Below are 12500 nucleotides of genomic sequence, written 5' to 3'. Positions count from 1 at the left end.
ACTGTGCAGTGTTATTTCAACACTTAGAGATTAACGCCAGCACGGTGAGCGGTATGGCCAACTCTAAGTGTTCATTTAACAGTGCAAAATGTTCTGTGTACCCACACCCACCCATACACACTCTCGGTGCGGCCCCAGTGACGCCCTGCTCCCCCTGTGCTCTGTTTGACAGAAGAGTGGTTTATAATCGCCAGCTTCGGCCTGCTCAGCGCCCTCACCCTCTGCTACATGATCATCCGGGCCACCGCCGGATACACCAGCCTCCAGTGAGTACCCACTGCACCAGCACACACATGCACATAGACACACATGTGCACGTACTGTAGATGCACACACACACACACACACACACACACACACACACACACACACACACACACACACACACACACACACACACACACACACACAAACGAAAATACACACGCACACACTCAAAACACACACACACGCACACACACATACAAACGAAAACACACATACTGTACATTCCAATAGTATGCACACTCACTAGTCAACACACACACACACACACACACACACACACACACACACACACACACACACACACACACACACACACACACACACACACACACACACACACACACATGCAAATAAACACACCGTCTTAACACACTTTGTAGAAAGGCACACAATGTTCTTACAGAACACTTATTTGACTCCCACAGTGAGTTAAAGTGATGTTTAATCTCGTTTAGATATCATTTTAGTCACAAGACACCGCTGTCCTGGATGCTGAGGCTTTGTCTCTGTGTTGTCTTTGTTTTCCAGAGTGGACGAGGAGTGAACAGGGGCCTGGCACAACTGTGAAAGTCCAGCCGCACCTTTCTGCACCAGCTGCCTTCTCCCTGTCACCATTCTACTCCAGCACATAGTGAAAAGAAAGTGCTCCTGTGTGCTTAAGCTTGTTGCACAAGCAGTACTGTACATTTTTGCCAGACAGTTATGGTCTTTCGAGGTACAATATGGTATTGCAAAGGATCTTTCTGGTTACCCTTTTAGGTACAAAAATCTGTTTTAAAAAACGGTGTTGTATCTAGACTGGACGCATAATATAAGAAAAGTACATTTCCAAGAAAGTTTTTTATAGTAAGAAGGACAGGGCTGGACTGATAATCTGACAAAGAGGACATTGCCCGGTAGAGACTGAACCACAATTTATTTATGAATGGTGATTACAATGCATAAGTGAAGCACCATGCCAGGTGTTTTAATTTGGCTCAGGAGGAGGTAAGGTTGGACGGAGGACTCCTCTTCATGAGAAAATGCCCAGGTTTATTTGGTCCCGTTTCAGTCCTGAAGAAGAAGGTACATAATTGTCCTGCAAAACGGTGGTGCTGGCGCAACAAGCTTAGATACACAGCAGTGCTTACATATCTGTCTGTCTTGTGCCATCTGTTCCTGTGATGCCTCTCTGAACCTTTGTCACTGTGCCTATTTGTTTTTTTAGATGTTTTTTAAATGAATGAAAGCTTTTGGATGAATTAAATGTGTTTATGGTGTATATACATTGTCTCATGGTTCTTTTTTGTTGGCTTCTGTACCATTGCCAAAAGGTGCTATTGGTAAGACTGTGATCAAAATCTAGCACACTGAATAGCTTTGGTCCTTTTTAGAGTGCGAAACACAAAATCAAAACAAACGCAGCACCTTTTGCAGGATGTAAATTATGTTTTGAAATGTGAATACTTTATACTGGTTAGCTAATCTGTTATAAAGATAATTTTATGTTACAGTTTCAGTTTTGCTTTCTGTTTATTTCCTACATATGGCACCCTTAGCGTTGTCTGACTGGAAAATTTGTACATAGCATTGCATAGTGTTATTATCAAAGTCAAAGTGTACTTGCATGATTCCAGAAAGCCAGTTAAGTAAAGTTCTTCTACCAGCCCATTGCAATACTAAGACTGACCACTTGATGGCAGTACATTGTTCATTAAGAATTTGTGAAATTACATTTTGTCACTGAAGAAATGTTGATACATTTCTCGAAAATCCTCTATATAGCCTTTTTAAAATAAATTGATTCAATTAATATATTTCTCTTATTATGGTGATAGCCATTGTCACTTTGTTGAAGTGTTACACCATTTGTAATTTGTCAGGCGAACTTGACACCAGACATTGACTTGACATGCCCTCTTAGGCATGTATCTATCTTTGAAGTGTGTGTGTGTGTGTGTGTGTGTGTGTGTGTGTGTGTGTGTGTGTGTGTGTGTGAATGCGCATGTGTGTGTGTGTGTGTGTGTGTGTGTGTGTGTGTGTGTGTGTGTGTGTGTGTGTGTGTGTGTGTGTGTGTGTGTGTGTGTGTGTGTGTGTGTGTGTGTGTGTGTCTTTTACTGTTTCAGACTTTTGATAAATCTGTCTCAATACATGAATATCTGTAGCTTGTTTATTTCAAAAATAAATCTTAATTCTATTTTTCCTACAGCGAATAAACTGGTCCTGTGATTTCTTTCCATACTACAAACATATTGTGTTTTTTTGTAGAAAAGAAGAGAATTTATTGTCATGCCAGCATGAAAATTACCTGTGGTCTCACTGAATAAAAACACAAATAGACACAAATGGACAAAAACACACATACAAATCGCTGCATCCACCCCCACTCCAACCACCCCTCCCAGCACACACATCATATGCAAGTCAGGCAGTAGTTCCAGATCCTACACCTCTAGCTTTTCCATTGCTTGTTGAACATGGAAATTGCATTTGGTGTAAAAGAATGTTTGCAGATGTTTCTCCTCGCAATGAGTGATCTATAGTGTGTCTCCGGGGGGCAGCAGTTCAAATTCAGAGCATTTAATTTCTAATACTAAGGAGGACGTTGTCGTTATGATGATGTCAAAGGGGGCGTTGGGAGCCTTGATGAGGATAAGGGGGCATTTCTTTAAAAAAGGTTGAGAACCACCGGTCTAAAATGTTCATAGTTTTCCTCTCAACTGCATATTCTTCATCCACATTCATGTATGCACACAGAGCCATTAACGCTCTCTTTTCTTTCCATTTTGTCTTGTGCAGGTGGACACTTTTTCAACCGAAACTCTTTGTCGCCGCGAAACGTGGTCTGTGAGATGGAGCTTCCTGATATTCAGGCCTCGCTTGACCTGTACGACGAGAACAAGTCGTGAGGTTCAGACTGCTGCCCCCTCCCCTCCCAGCACTCCACAAGTCACGACCTACTCCCCCCCCCTTTTCCGAGCCAACCCCAAACCCCCACCCTACAGTAACCTCAAAAACACAGCGTCACGACCTAAACCCCACAACCCATCCCCACAAAACCAACCTCACCGCACCACTTTTCCTGGATTCTGACCCCTACCATCCCTGGAGCAATGTGCGGTTAGGTGCCTTGCTCAAGGGCACTTCAGCCTTGGATGGAGGTGTATAGGGAGAGGTAAGGGTGGGATTCGAACCTGCCTAACCTCCCTAACGCCATTGGGCCACGTCTGCCCTCCTTGTGACTTGTACAACAAAAACAAAGTTGTGAGATTCAGACTGCTGGCCAAAGCACCTCACGACAAACTCCCTCAATGCCAAACCCACCATACCCCCGAAAGACCCCTTGGCCATGCCACGCCACAAACCGTCCCCATCCCCACGACCTCACCTCGGATTAATGCCCCATCGACTTGACTCCTCTCTTCGTCTTGATTCTATGTCCAAAAGTGGCAACGTGGCTTGGAGAGAGACGGATGTAGTGAGACATTTGGAGAGAGAGAGAGAGAGCTGGATACGCGAGCCAATGGCTCCACTGTACAGCATGTGGATCTTACTGGATTAGGAGGACAAGGGATGAATCATCTGGACAGCAAAAAGCACCTCTCAACTCTCCCAAAGACTGCACAATGTGAGGTGTTTCTTTTTCTTTTTAGGGCTGGATGGATTCACTGACCAAAACAAGACTCATCCAGCCTCACCAAACGAAATGTCCTCTACTCCTCTAGTACACACACACACACACACACACACACACACACACACACACACACACACACACACACACACACACACACACACACACACACACACACACACACACACACACACACATACACACACACACACAGACATTTTTGACCTCTCTTCTCTCTAGACCTCTCTTCTCTCTTTTTTATTTGTTCACAAGAGACTTTTTTTGTTTTGTTTTGTTCCTGTGAGGGTAAAGGGTTCTAATGGAAGTGACCTTTCTGTTCCTCTTGTGCATACACCAGTTCCAAAAAAGAAAAAAAAAACGAAATACAATCAACTTGTGGATTTTACATGTGTTGCAAAGCTTCTCAACTATGTGTACATCATCTCTCTCTCTCTCTCTCTCTCTCTCTCTGTCTCTCTCTCTCTCTCTCTCTCTCTCTCTCTCTGTCTCTCTGTCTCTCTCTCTCTCTCTCTCTCTCTCTCTCTCTCTCAGTTTCTATTCTCCTTTTCACTCTTTCCAAAACAAGAGAAGATTTGTTTTGATATTTTGTTTGATTGTTTGTTTTTTATTGATGGCAGTGTTAAGAAAGGGAAAAAAAAAGAAATGCAAAAAAAGGAAAACTTGAGATTATGTCAGGTGTCACAGACAGTGAGACTCCTTCACTTTGTGAAGTGCACTACGTAGGACTCAACACAATGTATCTCACCGCCCCTATATAGGGCACTGTGGGGTCGAGCGAGAAGAGGATTCGTGGACGTGAGTCGTGACCTTTCGTCTATGGGGCTACGCTGCCTGCATTGTATTCTTTTATGTTCTGTGGCGATGACGTTGGTGGTGAAGAGAAGTAAAGGTGGCTTGTGGCTACTACAACCAAACATGGCTGCCCTCCTCTGCTCGACTTCTGCTCCGTTTTATCGAGATGGACGGGGAGAGAGGGAACAGGGACATCACTTAATAACAACAACAACAACAACAACAACTAAGGACTCCGCTTTCGGGACTTCAAAGCAAACAGCATTAACTTCGTCCCCCCTCCCTCTCTCTCTCTCTCTCTCTTGCTCTCTCTCTCTCTCCCTCTCTCTGTCCGTCTCTCTTTCGTAGCAAATCAGTGTTCCTCTGTATATATATAAAGAGAAAAAGAAAAATCAGCATTTTAAATGTGTATTTAAAAAGAAGATGCTAATGACATACCCTCAGCGAGTACGAATCTCCAGTGTGTCTCCTGTACGGGGACTTTAGTATATATATATATAAATATATATACATACAGTATTTTGCATATATACTATCGATATATGTATGACTATATATCTCAAGTGGCCTCTCTCTCTACATGCGCTGTGTGTCCCTCTCGTCGTTCCGTTCCGGGAGAATGGAGGTGGAAGGGGGATGCCCTCTGTTCCATGCTGTCTCTCTGACTCTCTCTCTAACTCTCTCTCTCTCTCTCTCTCTCTCTCTCTCTCTCTCTCTCTCTCTCTCTCTCTCTCTCTCTCTCTCTCTCTCCAAGTCTTCAAATCTCTTTCTTTGTGTTTTTGTCTTTGTACCTGATTGTTTTTTGGTTGGGGATGAACTGGTGACCAGCTCAGCATCGGTCATGGTTGTGGGCTACATATATGTGTTATACATACAGTACTGCCTCAGCATTAAACTTCTTATAATTGCCTACAAGTGTCTCGCACACAGCCTCGCCTCTGTCTGTTCTGTGTGGTTTTTTTTTTTTTGCTGAACTGTATATTCATTCATTAATTTATTCATTTATTCACTCATTCTGTCTGTCTTTCATGCATTCATTAGTTCATAAATTCATGTATTCATTCATTTCTTCATTCATTCAGATATGTCTGAATGATGCTGCAGCATTTACCTCTGGTGATGAAGTTAAAGGAACACTGTGCGAGTTGAATTAATCGCCATGTTAGTGGAAATGAGGCATCAACGGGCGATTGCAGATTCTATCAAATCTCAAGATTCTGTATAGACAGACCTTATGTTTGCACAGTTTGCACACCAAAAACATTCAACTGTGTCACCACGTATACCACAAGTAATGTCCATGGCCTTGCCACAAGTAGCTGGTTCCAAGAAGTCACTGTGTGTGGTTGACTCTTTTTTTCTAGAGTGTTCCCAGAAGTAAAAGTCCCATTTTGACATTGTGACACATCACACAGTGCACACTCAAAGAAGTTGCCTTTGTGTCGTACCAGTGCAAAGGGGGTAGATGCACCCCAGCTGAGCAGTACAGGGGGGACAATACCATACTCAGGCAGGGGCGTTAAATATACCCCCGCAGCCCCCGCGAGGCAGGGGGGCCCATACGAGGCGGGGACCCACATGGGCCCTTGACTTGAAGAAACGGGCCCTTTTTTGTTCCTTCGGGGGTCCATTCTTGATAGTTTGCAGGGCGGCCTGAAGTACTTGCATTGCGCTCAGGTTACCTCAGTCATGGAGTAGGATGGGGGAGAGAGCTAGTTATTCACTCCTCCCACCCACCTGACAGTGCTGGGAATTGAATCAGCTGCCTTCGTCCTACCTGACTTACCCACAGCTACCCAGATGCCCACATCACAATAGTGTGCTAACGTGCTTTTGAAATGAGAAGACGAAGGACGTTGTGATCAGAGGGTGGGTTCCACACTTTTGTCAACCACATATTCCACACTATTGCCTACCACACAGGATGTTCTTGCATACTTGTGTGTAATGTAATGTGTTTTGCAGCACTTTATGAAAATGGAGTTGTATGGATGGAAATTTGATTTTAAAAATCAACCGTTACCTGACATACGGGCAAGGCAAACAAAGACTTCCCTATTTACTGGCATACAGGTGCAAAAGCATCGTACAGGTAGGATTAAAAGTGTCATAAAAACTCAATATAAAAACGGTTTTGGACTCTTCCAGTTCCGTTCAATGTTTGGATAGTGCTCAGGCATACTGCATATTTGCAAAGTAGCATGGGATTTCCAAGGTCCACCGCAGTTCTCCTGGCAAAACACAGAAGCTGAAAACTGTTGTACTTGTATTAAAGCAACTACGTACATATATAGGTCTCAACATTGTGTCTGTGATTCATGTAAGACCATGAATAGCACATAGTAGAAGGCCCCCTGCTAGTCCAGGCCTACCACCTAATACCTCATTGATACAAGCTTTTTTATGCGTGTATACATTTCTCAACTTCTTTCTTCAAAATACTGTATGTTTGATCTTAATATGTGAGAATATTAACTAGCCTAATTAGTTCTGCACTCTGTGTTCAGGAAGAGGGTTGGTGGGTTTGTTGAATATGTGGGTAGTGGGGCAAAGTTTGTCTGACATCCGGGTGTGTGACGGAAAAAGGTGGTGTGAGGTACTGTTTTCCATTTTATGATTATATTATTTGTTTGCTGTTTCATGCGCTTCAGCAGGGCCGGCGCTAGGCATAGGCAGACCAGTTGGTCGCCTAGGGCGCCAAATGTCTTGGGGGCGCCAGGTCCCACAGAATGAAAACATTTAGCGAAATAAAGCAAAGTTTTATATTGACAATTATTATTCATTATTAATGATTACATATGCAGTTAGTAGATCAACTGTGCTCGATCAGATCGATGACACTATGTTTAGACATTCCAATTTCTAATTCCACCAAAAGCAAATAAGGGTGCTCGCCTAGGGCACCAAATTGACTACAACCGGCCTTGCGCTTCAGGCACAGTGAAGGTTAAAATGTGTCAAAGCCACCACCTAGTTTAAACTAGGATAGCCAGGGCTGAGGTGCCAGAGTGTGCAAATGGATGCTACAACAGTTATCAAACTGTAAAATGCTTTTTCAATTAAGGAGCAAATGACAGCATTTATTGGGGGGGGGGGGGGGGGGGGTAATTATTAACCCAATAATATATTATACATTAGTTCAGTTCAGTTCAGTTCAACTTTATTGGTACCCGAAGGTAAACTGGGTTTGCAGTATAAAAGAGAAGATGGCTGTCCTTACATCAGAACCACAATGACACATGACACATAAACATGGAGTCTAAAAAGACACATGTACGCTTCACAAATAAATAAATAAAATGTTTGACATTTGACTGAATACACATACAACATATAGCCTACACACAAGGGTGGGGGGGAGGGGGGTATAAACTAACTGCAGTGGTGGGCCACAACACTTCATACAACCACTGCAGGACCATGGCAGAAGTGACACCACACTCCTGGCGCAGCTAAAGTGCAAAGAGCATTTTTACAAATACATAGGTTTATTTTACATCTTGTTTAGCAAAGTAATTGCAGCTGGGACAAAACTGCTTTTGAACCTATTGGTTCTGCAACCAGGAACTATCAGCCTCCGTCCAGAGGGGAGGTACTGGAACTCACTATGCAAAGGGTGTTGGCTATCATCTATGATAGCCATTGCTATCCGCTGTAGTTGCTTTGCATACAGGGAAGAAGGGTGCAGCTGTGGTTCACCGATCAGTTTACTTGACCACTTAACAATTTGGTATAGGCGGTTCTTGTGTGTAAGGGGGACATTGCCAAACCATGAAGCTAAAGAAAAAGACAAAATTGATTCAATAAAGGAACGATAAAACAAAATCATCATGGACTTATCAACATTAAACTGACAAAGCTTCCTCAAGCAGTGTAAACGCTGTTGACCTTTTTTGCATACAGCTTCACAATTTTCCTGGAAGTTTATTTTGGAGTCAATGATAGTCCCTAAGTATTTGTAGGATTTAACTTGTTCCACTAGTTGACCTTTCATATTAGTGGCCACACACCTTGATTTTTTCCCAAAATCAAGGTGCATATCCTTAGTTTTGGAAATATTCAGTTTAAGGTGTGATTCGTCACACCACTGGACAAAGTCTTCAATTATCGGTCCATGACCTCTTTCGTCTTTCTGCAACAAACTTACGATGACAGAGTCATCCGCATATTTGATGATGGTTCTATTGGCATATTTACTCTGACACATGTTTGTATACAGGATAAACAGGAGGGGTGAGAGTGCGCACCCTTGTGGCGAGCCTGTGGAGGAGGAGGACTAAGCTGACCCTGGACATATTAAGGATCATCATACAGCAATTGTGAAACACTAAAAGAGAAAAAAGAAAGTAGTATAAAACTGGAGTTCTACATGGCAGAATGATGGATAAAGCATGGTAATATGACGTAACATCTCATCTAAGAAATTAACTTCAATGAAAACTGTTTCCAGGATTCTACAGTAGCAGGTCGAGCTTTGTTCAGACTCACAGTTGTCAGTTCCATATTGACAATTTTAGTAAGGCTGTGTATTCAAAAGGACTTCATACAAATATCTGGAGTGTACCAGTGTTTTGTAATAGTTTTCTTTGCAGACGTAAAGCCAGCAAAAAGCATTTTACATTGAACAAGTTTAAGAGGAATATCAGATGTATCATTAAGGAGACAAAGAGCAGGGTTAGGAAAATAGGAAATATCAAGCAACTGGGATAATACAGAATTTACATGAGACCAGAAATCGGATATGATGGGACAACTCCAAAACATATGTAAGAATGTTCCAGGTGAGGAACAATTGCAAATATGACAGTCATATGAAGCCTGCAGTTTCATCTGAAACCTTCTATAAGGTGTAATGTATGCTCTGTGAATGGTTTTGAAGTGGATCAGTTGATGTGCAAGGTTCTTAGAAGTCAAACTTAAATTAGACCAAACAGAGTCCCAGTCTACACAAAGATCTAATTCCCCCAGTTCCCTATTCCATATAGATTCTACTGATAGAGCCCTCAAACTGTGTTCAATTAATTTTCTGTAAATGATGGAAACTGATGATCTACCTAAACTAGTATGAACATACACTAGGGATTATCTCTGGAGAAGGAAGTCTTGTGTAAGGAGGGTGACTATATTCAAATCAGACGTTACAGGGATTTATGATGAAAAATGTGTCAGTCTGTATCACAGTGACTCATAAAATCCTACCTATGAAGCTCAACAATCACATTTTCTATATCAGTTGCAGAGATTAATGACAACATTACTGCTAAGGGACATAAGCACTTTCAAACATATATTGTTTCAACTCTGTAGTATTTTTATATATGTTTGAAATGACATAGTATTTGTCCATAACACTGTTGACAAAATAATTAAGCAAATGTTCGCTTTCATTAGAGTATTTATCAAATGATTTAAGATTAAGCTTGGCAATTTGTTTGTTTCGAAACTTAAATATATACACTATGTAAACATCTAGGTCATTTCGTTGAAAAAAAATACTGATAATTGACATTTTGCTTTTGCCAAAAGCGTAGGGAAATCGTAGAATCACTCTTGTGCGTGTGACCCACTCACTTCAAGGTGTTTTAGGAGCTGATGAGATAGGGTGATGGTGGCATCTTCTACTCCTCTGTTTGGCCTGTAGGCAAACTGCATGGGGTCTAAATCATTTTCAACATTCCTTAAAATGTGCGACCTTATCAATTTCTCAAAGTTTTTCATTAAAATTGAAGTTAGGGCGATGGGTCTAAAATCATTCAAAGTATTTGGTCGACCACATTATATGTATTATATGTATTATATAATACATTATATGTATTATATAATACATCTTCTGATAATGGGTCAGTTTGTGATGCAACGGAGGGAGGATGAGGTCAATATACATACAGCTTACCTCATCCAGCTATGGCTGGTTAATTCTATGCCTCTATGTTATCAAATTTCCAAGTAATAGAAGAAAATAAAGCAAACAAGCAAGCAATAAACAGGACAGGACAGACCTAGGCACACCCACTAAAAAAGTTCAGTTAGGCCAAACCAAGGGTGTGAGTCAGACTACTTTCTTACGTCCTTTCCTGGTCCTCCACTCTCAACTAGCACAGAGCGAACTTTGATGGGCTTCCCTGCATTAAACATCTCAATTACCATGACATAATGACCTTTGAATGGTATTATTGCAAGATCCTGAAGAAAAACTGATTGTCATTGATGTTGAGCCTTTCGCCATGAAGCCGGACGGCTCTAGCAAGGATGGGAGGAAGTAGTTTGGCTTGCACCCTAAATCAGTTGTCCCGCCTCCCTGAAGGCGCTTACAGTACCAGAGTGGCTGACAAAGTAGACTCAGATACTACCACTGATCGTCCCTCATTGTCAGAGACACTGTTCTTTTGCTTTTTCCTCTAGACTTTTTAAAAATAATGCCAACTGTCAAAGAGTTTGCAGTGCGCTACTTCACAAACAGAGAAAACACCTTCACGTCTGGCGACTACATCAGAGGGCATGTTGTTCTACACCTAGAGAAGCAAGCCAAGATAAGCCATCTCTACATTACACTGAAAGGGGACACAGATGTGCGTTTCACGACGGTAAACACAAGATGCCATGGCAATGAGAAATGCTTCGAAATGAGAAAGGAGTTCATACCTGACAATGGTAAGATGTTCACATACTTTAAAAGAAGTGGTTTGGACAACTTTGGTTTATTTGTTTGCTTCTAAAAAGTGCCCTAAAGTGAAACAGACTGTTGATGACACCACACACTCAGTTTCAAGAAGCTTTCACTTTGTTTTTTTTTTACTTTTAAGCCATTTATATTTTTAATCTTTGTTATAGGCATTGTAATGGGAAATAGTTGAGACAAAAATGATTTACAGAGAAGGGATATCAATACTTGTATGTCTGTCTAGGTGTTTGTCAAAGAATTTACATAGCATTTACATTGCACTGCATTACATATGCTACTATACTGGATAGTCATGCAGTGTGTGTGTGTGTGTGTGTGTGTGTGCGTGCGTGCGTGCGAGCGTGCGTGTGTGTGTGTGTGTGTATGTGTGTTTTATTTTCTATAGGATACACAGACACTTTGATGAGCCCAGGCAATTACATGCTTCCATTCGTCTTCCAATTTCCTCAAGGGTAAGGCAACGCATGTTTATTCAAATTACGGTAATGTAATTTACATTACAGACATTGTTTTGTTGTTTTGTGGTGTCGATAAGTGAAGAAAAATCATTTAGAACCTATATTACAATGATTTAAAGCGTGCATATTATTATTTTATTTTTTTCGTGACACCCTATTGGTCAGAGCCATCTAATATCAGAGTTACGCCACTCCCATAGACCTCTATGGACCAATCTTTCCACAGCAATGGCGGCTCTCATGGAGCCTCACGGAGCTTTAACATGGAAATCCCCATTGACTTTAGTTCTATTAGAAGTTACTTAGTTCCAGGAGGTGGCCGTAGAACACAGAAAATGTGGTAAAGGTAATGTAATTTGTTTGTACTTAATCTTTGTTTGGTATGTGATGGTTCTGTGTTAGTTTCCAACGAACAGAAGTTTACATTTTAATCTACGCAAATCACATCACCAACCGACTTCCTGGTCCCCGGTTTGCGCAACTCTGTTATTAGATGGCTCTGCTATTGGTAGGTCTACGCGTCCACCCCTATTAGGCCCTATATGGTAGGCCTACACCCACCTGTGTATGACAGAGTTTGTTCCAACTCCCAAGGCCCTCTACACCAGTAGTGTAGTCTACTTTTTTGAAGTGGGTATACTGTATATTTGAGCATTTTTTGAGGTGG

At 41.8% G+C, this 12500-nt stretch overlaps 2 protein-coding genes across 2 annotated transcripts in view; both read left to right on the top strand.

Annotated features, from left to right (window-relative positions):
- The window catches only part of rnf130 (ring finger protein 130), a 115151-nt gene extending 113621 nt beyond the window's left edge, over nucleotides 1-1530 (top strand). Inside the window, exons 9-10 of the mRNA XM_063189758.1 lie at nucleotides 173-266; nucleotides 796-1530. Of these exons, the coding sequence (XP_063045828.1) occupies nucleotides 173-266; nucleotides 796-811 (110 nt within the window). The 3' untranslated portion in view covers nucleotides 812-1530. The remainder of the gene's footprint in view (nucleotides 1-172; nucleotides 267-795) is intronic.
- Nucleotides 1531-11765: 10235 nt separating this feature from the next.
- LOC134440275 (arrestin domain-containing protein 3-like) overlaps nucleotides 11766-12500 on the top strand; it is a 3539-nt gene continuing 2804 nt past the window's right edge. The window contains exon 1 of the mRNA XM_063190278.1: nucleotides 11766-11827. Coding sequence (XP_063046348.1) covers nucleotides 11778-11827 — 50 coding nt within the window. The 5' untranslated portion in view covers nucleotides 11766-11777. The remainder of the gene's footprint in view (nucleotides 11828-12500) is intronic.

Source organism: Engraulis encrasicolus, chromosome 23 (genome assembly GCF_034702125.1).
Source record: "Engraulis encrasicolus isolate BLACKSEA-1 chromosome 23, IST_EnEncr_1.0, whole genome shotgun sequence".
NCBI classification, from domain to species: domain Eukaryota; kingdom Metazoa; phylum Chordata; class Actinopteri; order Clupeiformes; family Engraulidae; genus Engraulis; species Engraulis encrasicolus.
This window is presented reverse-complemented; position numbering and strand designations above follow the sequence as displayed.